Source organism: Carcharhinus amblyrhynchos, chromosome 10, assembly GCF_965287045.1.
Source record: "Carcharhinus amblyrhynchos chromosome 10, sCarAmb.v2.hapA, whole genome shotgun sequence".
In the NCBI taxonomy this organism is placed as follows: domain Eukaryota; kingdom Metazoa; phylum Chordata; class Chondrichthyes; order Carcharhiniformes; family Carcharhinidae; genus Carcharhinus; species Carcharhinus amblyrhynchos.
Genome location: NC_137333.1, coordinates 42,497,412 through 42,512,291, shown reverse-complemented (window position 1 = coordinate 42,512,291; position 14,880 = coordinate 42,497,412). Strand labels below are relative to the sequence as shown.

Here is a 14,880-nt window from a genome sequence, read left to right as displayed (position 1 = left end):
AATCTATAAAATCAAGCTGTATACAGGCAAAAGGGCCATCTGGCAAGGGAGTGGTTCCAGGAAGGCATTTAATACCTTTACCCTTATTATTTCTCATGCAAATGAGGCATCAATCCAGCCATGTTTGTGCTGCTGTGTTCAAATCTGGGTGCCACCAAGCATTTAGAAGTAGCTGTACCATTCCCTCCTTGCCAAGATGGGTACAAGAATGCAAATAGTCAATCAGTACCAGCAATAAAGAATTCGGAATACAAACTTGACCAACTGGAGTAAACCAGGGGTCCCACACCAAAGAGTACAAATACCCCGTTGACTTCCATAGTGTGCGCTCAGATCTATAAACCACTGGCAAAGACAGTTGGATGTTCCCCTTTCCTCTGCCTACATTTATTTAACCCGTCTACAGGATCTCCTTTATTAAGCCTTACAGTGATCATATCACTTCCTTAATTTAGTTTAAATTTCCTTCCCTGACATTTTGAGGGGCTGGCAGGACAGACTGTACAGACTTGCTTAAGTACATGACTATCAGCTTCACTTCTTCTCTTTCATCGAGCCCATACACGATCTTCTGCTGCCTGACATCCTCAAAGAAGCTGTGTGGGGGCAGCCGATGGCTCAAAGGTTGGGATTTTATTTGTGATCTCAGCCAATTGAGCCACCGTAAATGGGGTTGTGTATGTAATAGCTGGGCCCTAAGCCTCTCCTACCCAACGTACAGTCATCACTGATGCATCGGTACTGGAGTTGAATTTGGGGGCACGGTGAGCATGGCTTCCCTGGGGAAGGATGGTGGTGGACCCCAATTCTCAGGTTCGCGTAACGTAAAGTTTAGCATTCTCCTTCAACTCTCCCCAATCTGCATCCTCTATCTCCTCTTCCTCTACTGTCCTGAAGGTACACATAAATCCGTTTTGAACCGAAAATAGGAATTCCAGCCGTGAAATTTCTCGCTGGCATTTGGAGTGGTCAGCGGTTGCCTGTCGCTGTTTACTGGTTTGATGTCGCGCTTTTATTGGCGGCTACAGTTCAGTGCACTTAGCTTCCAGTCGTGCTATTGCCTGCTTAGCTTCAAGTGAGTGGGCAAGGGTCTGGCAGGTGGAGTACAATGTTGGTAAATGTGAAGTCAACCATTTTAGTAGGAATAACAGCAAAATGGACCATTATTGGAATGGTGAAAAAATTGCACATTCTGTCGTGCAGAGAACGGGGTGTCCCTGAGCATGAATCACAAAATTTATTTTGCAAGTACAGCAGGTAATTAAGAAGGCAACTGGAATTTTGTCCTTCACTGCTAGAGGGATGGAGTTTAAAAACAGCGAGGTTTTGTTTCAGCTGTATAGGTTGCGGGTGAGGCCATACCTGGAGTACTGTGTACAGTTTTGGTCTGTTACTTGAGAAAAGATATACTGGCACTGGACGGGGAACAAAAGAGATTCACTAGGTTGATTCCAGAGTAGAGAGGGTTGGCTGATGAGGAGAGACAGAGTATACTCATTGGAATTCAGAAGAATGAGGGGAGATCTTATAGAAACATATAAGATTATGAAGGGAATTGATAAGATAGAAGCAGGGAAGTTGTTTCCACAGGAGAGTGAAACTAGAACTGGGGGACACGGCCTCAAAACAAGAGGGAGCAGATTTAGGACTGAGTTGAGAAGGAACTTCTTTCAAAGGGTTATGAGCCTGTGGAATTCCCTGCCCAGTGAAGCAGTTCAGGCTTTCTCATTGAATGTTTTTAAGGCAAGAGTAGATACATTTTTGAACAGTAAAGGAATTAAGGGCATTGGTAAGCGGGCGGGTAAGTACAGCTGGGTTCATGAAAAGTTCAGCCATGATCTTATTGAATGGCGGAGCAGGCTTGAGGAGCCTGATGGCTTATTCCTGCTCCTACTTCTTATGTTCTTATGTTCCCCCCAGCTCCCTCAGTCATTCTGCTGGGGTCACTGACATGGGCCTGGTGACACTTCTGGACTCAGCTCACAGTGTGGGCTCAGTCACTGAATACCTTCTCAGAGATTGTGCAATCCCAACAGTTGTCGCCTCATTGTCCAAGGACCAGAGCTGTTGGCCTTTTGATTAACCAGCAAGCCCTGGAGATCAGACATCAGCTTGGAACGGAGTCAAAGTTCCACCTCAGCCCAACCAACAGTGGAACAGCCGTTAAATGACTGTGGGACTCGTTCACCAAACTGAGGCAGGATCACTTCTGATTTTTCCAGCAGGGTGACAGAGACTTTGCCGACCCCTGTGTAAAATCCCAGCTCGATGAAATCAAATTCAAGTAATTAATTAATTGTGGAATAATAGAAGGCATCAGCAGATCAGTGAACAGTTATTGCCAGCAATCAATTGCTTCATTTCATTGTCCAAACAATTGCATGTAATCCTTTCATCCTCAGCCAGGGGAGGCCATGGCCTAGTGGTGTTATCGCTAGACAATTAATCCAAAAACTCAGCTGATGTTCTGGGGGCCCGGATTCAAATCCCACCACGGCAGATGGTGGAATTTGAATTTGAATTCACAAAAATATGTCTGGATTTAAGAATCTACTAATGAAACTATTGTCGATTGTCGGGAATACACATCTGGTTCACTAATGTCCATAGAGAAGGAAATGTGCTGTCCTTACTTGGTCTGGCCGACATGTGACTCTAGATCCACAGCAATGCTGTTGACTCTCAACTGTCCCCTGAACAAGGGCACTTAGGGAAGTGCAATAAATGCCGGCCAGCCAGCGATGCCCATGTCCCACGGATGAATAAAAATAAAAGCTGGAAACTAATCTTTACTGAGCTGTTTGTTCAATTCTACTTGTTAGATCATGGTGATGGATCTCCATTTGATGGACCTTCTAACGTTCTGGCTCATGCCTTTCGTCCTGGCCCTGGAATTGGAGGTGATGCTCATTTCGATGAGGATGAAGAGTGGTCAACTACAGATGAAGGTAAATATACTTCACCATGAACTAAAACTCAATGAGCCAAATGGCCTGAGAGCTGGCTGGTGGGAGATAGCTACTGCTGCTGTTAGTGCAGAGTGGAATTGAAAAGCCTGGGCATTGTCATGCCTGATGTTTATTGTATGTTGTTTGCACGGTGCAGGTTGTCAAAGTAACTAATCAGAGTGTTAATGAAAGAGAGAAAGCTGTGAAGTTATCATTTCTCCTGATGTATGGGTGGGGGCGACGAGGTAGCTGGTGTGAGTCGGGCAAATGGGTGGTATTCAGGCTGACAGAGAGAAACAAAAAATATTAAAGCTTACTGAAGCTCTTAATGCGGGACACGAGGCATTTCTACTAAGAAAATAGTTTATTCACATCTGCCCTCTGTCCTCCATAATTTTGTACACCTCAATCGGGTCCCCCCTCAGGCTTTTCTGCTCTAGGGAGAACAACCTCAGCCTCACCAGCCTCTCTTCATGGCTGAAATGCTTCAGCTCAGGCAACATCCTGGTGTACCTCTTCTGCACTCTTTCCAATGCAATCACATCCTTCCTATAGCGTAGCGACCAGAACTGCACATGGCACTCTAACTGTGGCTCCATCACAACATCCCTGCTCTTATATTCTGTGCCTTGACTAATAAAAATAAGTATTCTATATGCCTTCCTAACTATCTTACTTACCTGTATACTGCCTTCAGGGAGCTTTGGACATCACCCCAAGGTTTGATTTGATTTGATTAGATTTATTGTTGTCACATGTATTAACAAACAGTGAGAAGTATTGTTTTCTGTGCGTTATACAGCCAAAACATACCGTTCATAGAGAAGGAAGCAAGAGATTGCAGAATGTAATGTTACAGTCATAGCCAGGGTGAAGAGAAAGATCAAGTTAATGCAAGATAAGTCCATTCAAAGGTCAGACAGGGAAGAAGCTGTTTTTGAGTTGGTTGGTACGAGACCTCAAACTTTTGTAACCTTTTCCCCGATGCCCTGGTTCTCTGTATTTCCAAGACTCCTACCATTCATTATTTATTCCCCTGCCTTGTTAATCCAGTTTTCATGTCATTTGCAAGCTTATTGATCATATCTCCCATAGTCATGTCCAGACCATTCATGTAGTAAAAATAGCAAGTAACCCAGCACTGATTCTTGCAGTACATCACTGAATACAAGTTTCCAGTTACAAAAACAACTTTCAACCAATAGCCTCTGCTTCCTGCCATTTCACCAATTTTGGGTCCAATTTACCAAATTGCCCTAGATCCCATGGACTCTCACCTTCTTGAAATTTCAATGAAATTTGTTAGCCATGATCTCCGGCCGACAAAGCCATGCTGACTATTCTTGATTAATCCTTGCCTCTCCAAGTGTTTATTAATTTTGTCCCTCAGATAGTTTTCCAACCATTTCCCTTCCACTGATGTTAGACTCAGTTGCCTGTAATTACATGGATTTTCCCTATTTTTCTTAATCAATAATGGTACCACTTTAGCTACCATCTCGTCCCCTGGCACATCTTCTGTAAGAAATCTCACAACACCACTTTAAAGTTTATTTGGTAGTAAAGCCTCTAGTTTTCGGAGCACTGCTCCTTCATCAGGTAAGTGTGGTCAGAGAGGATTTGAAAATTAGCGTCAGAACCTCTGCAGTCTCTTCCCTAGCTTCACACAGCAGCCTCAGATGCATCTCATCTGGGCCTGGAGATTTATCCACTTTTAAACCCACTAGAACTGCTAACAACTCCTCTCTGTCAATGCTAATCTGTTCAATTATATCACAGTTCTTTTCCCTGCATCATCCTTCTCCATATTGAATGCAGATGCACAATACTCATTTAATACCTTCCCTACAACTTTTGGCTCCAAATGGCAGGTGCTATTTTTCTCCGTAATGCCTTTAAAGTTATAAAACACCTTGAAATTTTCCTTTATTTTGCCCAGCAGCGCTTTTTCATTCTCCCTCTTCATGCTTCTAATTTCCTTTGTAAGTACGACCCCACTGCTCCCCCACTCCCCCCCCCCCCACCCCCTTGCAATTTCTCTATTCCTCTTGGGCATCCACTATTTAAAGGCCCCTGCATCTGCTATAAGCCTCCCTTGTTTTTCCTTATCCAATGCTGTACATCAAGTGACATCCAAGGTTCTCTGGACTTTTGATCCCACCCTTTACACGTGCACAGCGTTCGAAAGTGGGAAGGTAATCAGCCAGATGTTGTGGTACACACTGGTACCAATGACGTAGGCAGGAAAAGTGGGGAGGTCCTAAAGAGAGAGTATAGAGAGCTTGGAAGGAAGTTAAAAAGCAGGACCCGAGGGTAGTAATCTCAGGATTGCTACCTGTACCACGTGCCAGTGAGGGTAAGAGTAGGATGCTTGGGCGGATGAACACGGGGCTGAGGAACTGGTGTAGGGGGCAGGGTTTCCAATTCTTGGATCATTGGGACCTCTTCTGGGGCAGGTGGGACCTGTACAAGAGAGACAGGTTACACCTAAATGACAAGAGGACCAACATACTTGCAGGGAGGTTGGCTAGTGTTATTGGGGAGCGTTCAAAGTAGATTTGCAGGGGGATGGGAACCAGAGTGCCAGAGCAGATAGTGGAGTGGGGGTAAAAAGACAGGTTAGTTAAGCAAAATCACAAATGGAAGGGTTGAGAGTGGTGGAAATAATCTTTTGAGGTGTGTCTATTTCAACACCAGGAGTATTGTGGGGAAGGCAGATGAGCTGAAGGTGTGGATTGACACGTGGAAATATGACATTATAGCCACTAGTGAAACTTGGCTACAGGAGGGGCAGGACTGGCAGCTCAATGTTGCAGGGTTCCAATGTCTCAGGCGTGATAGAGGCAGAGGGATAAAAGGTGGGGGGGTGGCATTGTTGGTCAGGGAAAATGCTACAGTGGTACTCAGGCAGGATAGATTAGAGAGCTTGTCTACAAAGGCCCTATGGGTCGAGCTGAGAAACAGGAAAGGTATGACCACATTAATAGGGTTGTATTATAGACCACCCAATAGAATTGGAGGAGCAAATCAGCAGAGAGATAGCTGACAACTGCAAGAAACAGAAAGTTGTAATAGTAGGGAATTTTAATTTTCCACATATAGATTGGGACTCACATACTGTTAAAGGTTTAGGCGGGGTAGAGTTTGTTAAATGTGCTCAGGAGAATTTTCTACATCAGTATATAGAGGTGCCAACTAGAGAGGATGCGATACTGGATCTCCTATTGGGAAATGAGTTAGGGCAGGTAATGAATGTCAGTGTGAGGGAACACTTTGGATACAGTGATCATAATGCATAAGAACATAAGAACATAAGAAATAGGAGCAGGAGTAGGCCATCTGGCCCCTCAAGCCTGCCCTGCCATTCAATAAGATCATGGCTGATCTGTCGCGTTTCAGTTCCACATTCCCGCCCTCTCCCCATAACCCTTAATCCCCTTGCCTATCAAAAACCCATCAACCCGCGTCTTAAATATATTTAGCGAGGCGGCCTCCACCACTTCAACGGGCGGAGAATTCCAGAGATTTACCACCCTTTGAGTGAAGAAGTTCCTCCTCAACTCCGTTCTAAACCCTTTTTCTTGAGGCTATGCCCTCTAGTCCTACTGTCCTTTCTGAGCGGCAAGAGCCTCTCCACCTCTATCCTATCCATCCCATTCATCATCTTATATGTCTCAATGGGATTTCCCCTCATTCTTCTAAATTCTAACGAGTACAAGCCTAGTTTATTCAGCCTCTCCTCATAGTTCAACCCCCTCAACTCCAGTATCAGCCTAGTAAACCTCCTCTGCACTCCCTCCAAGGCCAAAATATCCTTGCGTAAGTGCGGCGACTAAAACTGCACACAATACTCCAGCTGTGGCCTCACCAGTGCCCTATACAGCTGCAGCAAGACCTCCCTACTTTTATATTCAATCCCCCTCGCTATGAAGGCCAGCATCCCATTCGCCTTCCTGACCACCTGCTGCACCTGCAGACTGGGTTTTTGCGACTCATGCACAAGGATCCCAAGGTCCCTCTGCACCGTCGCCTGCTGCAGTTTTTCGCCACATAAGTAATAGTCCTTCCTACCATTATTCCTACCAAAGTGGACAACTTCACATTTGCCAACATTAAATTCCTTTTGCCGGTTCCTGGCCCATTCGCCCAGCCTATCTCGATCCTTCTGCAGACTCTCCACACCCTCCGCACAATTTGCCGTTTCACCAATCTTGGTGTCATCAGCAAATTTCGACACCATACACTCGGTTCCCTCCTCCAGATCATCTATATAAATGGTAAATAGCTGAGGCCCCCGCACCGACTCCTGGGGCACTCCATTAGTCACCAACCGCCAATCCGAATGCCATTAGTTTCAACCTGAACATGGATAAGGATAGATCAGGTCCTCGGGTTGAAGCTCTGAACTGAAAAAAGGCCAAATTTGATGAAATGAGAAGGGATCTGGGAAGTGTGGATTGGCACAGGCTGTTCTCTGGTGAGGATGTAAATGGAAAGTGTGAGGCCTTCAAAGGAGAAATTTTGAGAGTGCAGAGTTTGTATGTTCCTGTCAGGATTAAAGGCAAAGTAAATAGGAATAAGGAATCTTGGTTCTCGAGGGAGATTGGAACACTGATTAAGAGGAAGAGAGAGTTGTATAAAATGTACAGGCAGCAAGGAACAGATCAGATGCTCGAGGAGTATAAAAAATGCAAGAAGCTACTTAAGAGGGAAATCAGGAGGGCTAAAAGAAGACATGAGGTTGCTTTGGCAGACAGAGTGAAGGAAAATCCGGAGAACTTCTATCGGTATGTTAGGAGCAAAAGGATAGTGAAGGATAAAATTGGTCCTCTTGAAGACCAGAGTGGTAGACTGTGAATGGAACCAAAAGAGATGGGGGAAATACTAAATGGGTTTTTTGCATCCGTATTTACTGAGGAAACGGGCATGGAGTCTACGGAAATTGGGCAAACAGGTAGGCAGGTCATGGGACCTTTACAGATTAAAGAGGAGGAGGTGCTGGCTGTCTCGAAGCAAATCAGAGTGGATAAATCCCCAGGACCGGACAGGGTATTACCATGCACCTTGAGGGAGGCTAGTGTTGAACTTGCAGGGGCCCTGGCAGACATACTTAAAACGTCAATATTCACGGATGAGATGCTGGATGATTGGACAGTGGCTCATGTTGTTCTGTTGTTTAAAAAGGTTCCAAAAGAAATCCAGAAAATTATAGGCCAGTAAGTTTGATGTTGGCAGGTTATTGGAAGGTGTGATAAGGGATAGGATCTACAAATATTTGGATAGTCAGGGACTTACTAGGGAGAGTCAACATGGCTTTGTGCGTGGTAGGTCATGTTTGACAAATCTATTAGAGTTTTTCGAGAAGGTTACCAGGAAAGTGGATGAAGGGAAGGCCTGGATTTCAGCAAGGCCTTTGACAAGGTCCCTCATGGGAGGTTAGTTAGGAAGGTTGAGTCACTAGGTATACATGGGGAGGTAGTAAATTGGATTAGACACTGGCTCAATGGAAGAAGCCAGAGAGTGGTTGTGGAAGATTGCTTCTCTGAGTGGAAGCCTGTGGCTAGTGGTGTGTCACAGGGATCGGTGTTGGGTCCATTGTTGTTTGTCATCTATATCAATGATCTGGATGATAATGTGGTAAATTGGATGAGCAAATTTGCTGATGATATAAAGATTGGAGGTGTAGTGGACAGTGAGGAACGTTTTCAAAGCTTGCAGAGGGGCTTGGACCAATTAGAAAAATGGGCTGAAAAATGGCAAATGGAATTTAAAGCAGGCAAGTGTGAAGTATTGCACTTTGGAAGGACAAACCAAAGTAGAACGTACAGGCTAAATGGTAGGACTCTGAAGAGTGCAGTTGAACAGAGGGACCTGGGAATACAGGCACAGAATTCCCTGAAAGTGACGTCACAGGTGGATAGGGTCATAAAGAGTGCTTTTGGTACATTAGTCTATAAATCGGAGTACTAAGTATAAAAGTTGGAACATAAAGGTAAGGTTATATAAGGCATCGGTGAGGCTGAATTTAGAGTATTGTGTACAGTTTTGGTCACCTAGTTACAGGAAGGATGTAAATAAGGTTGAAAAAGAGTGCAGGGAAGGTTCTCAAGGATGCTGCTGGGACTTGAGAAACTGAGTTACAGAGAGAGATTGAATAGGTTAGGACTTTATTCCCTGGGGCGTATAAGAGTGAGGGGAGATTTGGTAGAGGCGTATAAGATTTTGATGGGTATAGATAGAGTGAATGCAAGCAGGCTTTTTCCACTGGGGCTAGGGGAGAAAAAAATCAGGGGGCATGGGTTAAGGGTGAAAGGAGAAAAGTTTAAAGGGAATTTTAGAGGGGGGCTTCTTCACGCAGGGAGTGGTGGGAATGTGGAATGAGCTGCCGGATAAAGTGGCAAATGCGGGGTCACTTTTAACATTTAAGAAAAACTTGGACGGGTTCATGGATGAGAGGGGTATGGAGGGATATGTTTCAAGTGCAGGTCAGTGGGACTAGGCAAAAAATGGTTTGGTACAGACAAGAAGGGCCAAAAGGCCTGATCTGAGCTGTAATTTTCTATGGTTCTATGGTTCTAAATCTGAAAGTGATGATAACGTGAGATGCCTTGATCAGCAATTTTCCCAGTGGGAGACAGTGAGAAATGGCATCGGTGCATTGCTTGATGAGGTCCATGGAGGCTATGTATTTCTGTATGCTGCTTATGTGTGGCATAATTTCCAATGGATCACCTGTATTCATTGCAGATCAATGTGACTGTTCTCGGATTGGCATCCCCACAGTGGATAACTGGAAATTTAAGATGAATCAACTCTGTATTGGATGTTTTAGATCTAAAAGTTTACCTCATTGTGTATCATTGAGTTGCCAGTGTCTTCTACTGATGTAGAGTAATACGATGCCTGCTTGTTTTTATTCTTGTGACCATCTCCTGGTCCATTTGAACCTGGATTTCTCTGAAACAATATAAAATTGAAACATTTGGATGAAAGATCATTGTAAATTTGTTTTTTTCCTTGACTTTAGAGTCAATTTTAATAGCCACTTACAAGATTGACAGAATTAAAATTTGTGAATAAATATGCTTTATCCACTTCAGTTTAAACAGGTTTGAACAAAATATTTGAACATTGTTTTTCCAGGAATCAACTTGCTGATTGTTGCAACTCACGAATTTGGCCACTCTCTTGGACTTGGTCACACTGATGTTCCCGGCTCTGTGATGCTTCCCCATTACCAATATGTGCCAAAAGAAAGCTTTAAACTTTCAGAGGATGATATTGATGGAATCCAGGCTTTATACGGTACAACAATGTTGATTTTTATTGATTTGGAGATTTTCACAAGCACTTCACCAGGAGTTGTCGAGTAAAATTCAACACTTCAGGAAATAACAGCAGCTGACGAAAAGCTTGAGCAAAGCAAGGCTTTGATGTTGCATCTGAATGGAGAAAAAGGGGTTTTGATGCAGAGTGGATTGAGCAGAGAATTCCAGAGCACAGAAGTCAGTAGTAAATGGATTAAAAACTGGAATGCCTGAGGAAGAGAGTTGGAGCACAATTATTTTGAAGGTTTGTAAGGTGGAGAATGTTATGAGGGGAGAAGCAAGACCATGAAGGAATTTGAAACCTATGATGGCAGTTTTGAAATTGAGTCTTGCTTAACTGGGAGCCAAACTAGATCAGCAAGTACACTCAAAGCAAGTACACACCAGGCAGGTGACCCATCGGGCCGATTCTGATGCCCCAATGCAGACAACTTGAGTTAAGGGGAGGGGCTGTGGTAGAGAAGATGCCACCAATTGTGGGGGGTGGGGAGTTGGAGTCCCAATGTCTATGGGAGTGGGACGTGTCTCCCAGTTCACTATGAGATCAAGGTGCCTTTGTGAACCAGTGCCTGAGAACAAAGAACAAAGAACAACACAGTACGGGAAACAGGCCCTTCGGCCCAACAAGCCCACGCCGCCTGAAGTTGGGCTCATTCTCCAATATTTCGACACTTTGTTTTTGTGGGCAAACATTGCTCAATGTCATCTCTGTGGGGTTTCTGCTGATCTTCCAGCTAAATCATATAGGTCATCTGGAGACATTCTTGTGGAAATTTCAAGTGATTTGATATAGGATTTTACAATGGTTGTAGCATGACAAGTGACTATTTGGCCCATCATAACCATGTATTCCTTCATACTCCTGACATGCGTGCAGTGGAAGGTGGGCAGCCTTTGGAGAGTTAGGAGACAAGTTACTCACTGTGGACTTCCCAGCCTTTGATAGACTCTTGTAACTGCTTTTGCATCTTACACTGGTTCCATTCAATTCCTGGTCAATGCTGAACTCTCCTCCCCAGGGGTATTTGTGGGGAGGTTACTGATACCAAAACTGTTGGATGTCAAGGGATGGTTTAACTATCTCTTGTTCAAGATGCTCAGAATCTAAAACAAATGTGGCACGAATATTGCTTGCCATTTAGAAGCCCAAGATTAAATGTTGCCAAATCTTGCTACATGTCACTGATGATTATTTCACGGGTTAGAACTGAACTAAACACTGTGTAATCATCAGAAGTACCCCCATTTCTCAGCATAAAACAGAGGGAAGATGATTGAATAAGCAACCGCACTGTGTCAATTGCTCTCAAGAGTAGTCACACTCGCCAGGCCTCTGGAATTCAGTTCTTTTGCCCATATCTGTTCCAAGGTTGTAATGAGGTTTGGAACAAACAGTCCTGGTGAGAATCAAACTCAGGGGCAATGAGCAGGTTTGTGGTGAGTAAGTATTACTTGATAGCAAAATCCTCTTTCCCTTCCCATTAATTTCATAGAATCATAGAGTCCCTACAGCGCAGAAGGAGGCCATTTGGCCCACTGAGTCCACACCAACCACAATCCCACCCAGGCCCCACTACCATAACCCTTCATGATTACTCTGCTAATGCCCCAACACTCGGGAGAATTAAGCATGCCCAATCAACCTAACCCCACACATCTTTGAACTGTGGGAGGAAACTGGAGCACCCAGAGGAAACACATGTAGACACGGGGAAATTGCGCAAACTCCACACAGACAGTGACCCAAGGCTGGAATTGAACCCGGGTCTCTGGCGCTATGAGGCAGCAGTGCTAACCACTGTGCCCAACTTTGCTGAATGCTAAGAGTTGACTGATGGGGCAGTGATTGGCCAGGTAAGATTTTGGTTCAAACCTGGGCAATTTTCCTTAAGGGGGTCAGAAGTCAAAGATAGAGCTTACTCCTGTTATACACACAATTGCGTTGTCACCTCTGGTGTGTCTGTTCTGCAGATAGGACAGGACAAACCCAGCAATGGTGATCGGAGGAGACTGGGCATTAGCTGAAAAGCGGAGCTGGCTGAGACTCATAAAGGATGAAAACAAATTTTAAGCGCTATTAGGCCTTTCTTTCAAATTACTATATTTACAGTCTCACAATTTCCTTTCATTTCACATCATTTCAAATCTTGTTCCTTTCAATTTAGGAGCTGCAGCTGACACAACACAAACTCCAAGCCAGACTTCAACGTCAACTCCAAGCCAGACTTCAATACCAGCTCCAAGCCAGACTTCAACGTCAACTCCAAGCCAGTCTTCAACGTCAACTCCAAGCCAGTCTTCAACGTCAACTCCAAGCCAGTCTTCAACGTCAACTCCAAGCCAGACTTCAACGTCAACTCCAAGCCAGACTTCAATACCAGCTCCAAGCCAGACTTTCACACAAACTCCAAACTGGACTTCAACACAAACTCCAAAACAGACCTCGACACAAGCTCTGAACCAGACTTTGACACAAGCCCCAAGCCTGACTACGTCTTCCAGCTCTACGCACAGATTACCACTTTGGTCCCTAATGGACCATATCGTTTCCTTGGTTATCCTCTTTCCCTTAATAAACATATAAACCATCTTGGGATGTTCCTTTATCTTGTCCACCAGTGCTTTTTCATGCCCCCTTATTGCTCTCCAAATTTATTTTTTTAGTAACCCTCCCAACCATTCCCACCATTGCTGGGCTTGTCCTGTCCTATCTGCAGGACAGACACACCAGAGGCGACAACGCGATTGAGTGTATAGAGGAGTCCCTATCTTTAACTTCTGACCCCATTAAGGAAAATTGCCCAGGTTTGAACTGTCCACCAAAATCTTACCTGGCCAGTTACTGCCCCATCAGTTAACCCTTAACATTCAGCAAAGTTGGGCACAGTGGTTAGCACTGTACTCCTATGCTAGTATGATCCCTTTAAGGGGCAAATCCCAGCGATGTCGTGATCAGGCCAGATCCAAGGAGACACAGTGCAGAGCGAGTGTAAGAGCACGTATCCTGGATTGTGGAGGCACTTCAGTTGGAGACGGGGAGCAGAGGACTATAGATGCATATTGCAATTCTGTTAGACCATTGCTTGTATATGAATGTTATTGGTAAAAAATCCTTCTTCACTTTAAGTCACAATGACTTGTCTTCAAAATTATTACACTGACAATGAAGAAAATCTTTTGTTAGTCATTGGGAGATTGCAGTGTGCAATTAAAGGGGGAGGAGAGTGAGCATAGAAGCTATGAAGAAGCAACATACATACACCACATAAAAATGCTTTTAATTAGAAAGATTGTCTCATTCAACCCAGAACTAGAAAACTGGAGGCAGAATATCGAAAGACTAAAAAAGGGGAAGCATGGTGGCATGGTAGTTAGCACTGATGCCTCACAGCCCAGGGACCTGGGTTCAATTCTGGCATTGAGTGACTGCCGGTATGAAGTTTGCACATTCTCCCTGTGTCTGCATGGGTTTCCTCCGGGTGCCCCGGTTTCCTCCTCAGTCCAAGATGTGCAGGTTAGGTTGATTGGCCATGCTAAATCGACCCTAGTGTCAAGGGGATTGGCTAGGGCAAATAATAAGCGGGGTTACGGGAATAGGGCTTGGCTGGCATTGTGATCAGTGCAGACATGATGGGCTGAATGACCTCCTTCTGCACTGTAGGCACTCTATTCTATGACTGTGATATTTCTTTATTGCAAATGAGATCACAGTAGAGGTAAAATGAAAAGTGATACTGCTTATGGCCTGTGGCACACAAATGTACAGCCTAGTGAGGGGTCTAACACAGCCTGGTGCTCCAGATAATTGAATTGATCAAAAATAATTTTAACCCCGACCTTCAATCGTCATGTTCAATATAAATTTCATTCTGCAATCCAGGGAGACTGTTTTGGGCTTCATGATCAGATGGAGAGGATTAGCAGAGCATTGCAAGTTCAGGTCAGTGCTAACTGAGATGTTAAGAGACTATTTGATCTGTAGAATAAACAGCCTTGTAATGCGTAAGTAGTTACTAGCTGAGACTAAGATCTTTTCAGAAAAAGCTGTGGAGATGACTGAATGTGCTGAGCAGGAAGTAAGTGAATTGCAAGGTGAACCATTTATGGCAGGCAACAATTGCTGTGAGGAACAGCCCAAGTGAGGTGTAGCAGATTCCAAGAAGGGGAGTACAGCACTGGAGGTGGAACCTTGTTTTTGATGAGAAGAGCACTCTCAAGAAACTTGCTGGTGCAGAAATTAGATATGTTACCAATGTGAAAGGAAGGCCGGAATTTTACCGGCATGCCAGCCCCGATTCCAGGGGCGGGCTCGGCTCGGAGAACGGCATTCTCCATTGGCCTCGGGCGGGATCGGCGAAACTTGGGCAGATGTGCCAGTAAAGTTCTACCGGAAGGGTCATTTACAAGTGTGGTGCCAAATGAAGCAGTCAGGACAGAACATGCAGAAAAATAACAACGGTTAGTTTAACTCTGTTAAAAAAAAACTGGATAAGGAGCCCAACAAGGGATCCAAGTTGTATAACTTAAACAGGCCCAGCTCAATAAGGTGCATCCTATAGATACAACCTTGAAGGTAAACGACAGATCTCTTAAAATGGAAGTTG

The 14,880-nt window shown here is 44.5% G+C and overlaps 1 protein-coding gene across 1 annotated transcript in view; it reads left to right on the top strand.

Annotated features, from left to right (window-relative positions):
• LOC145349489 (matrilysin-like) overlaps window positions 1–12,860 on the top strand; it is a 35,031-nt gene extending 22,171 nt beyond the window's left edge. Inside the window, exons 4-6 of the mRNA XM_080198024.1 lie at window positions 2,823–2,948; window positions 10,092–10,253; window positions 12,442–12,860. Of these exons, the coding sequence (XP_080054150.1) occupies window positions 2,823–2,948; window positions 10,092–10,253; window positions 12,442–12,860 (707 nt within the window). The remainder of the gene's footprint in view (window positions 1–2,822; window positions 2,949–10,091; window positions 10,254–12,441) is intronic.
• Window positions 12,861–14,880: the final 2,020 nt, after the last annotated feature.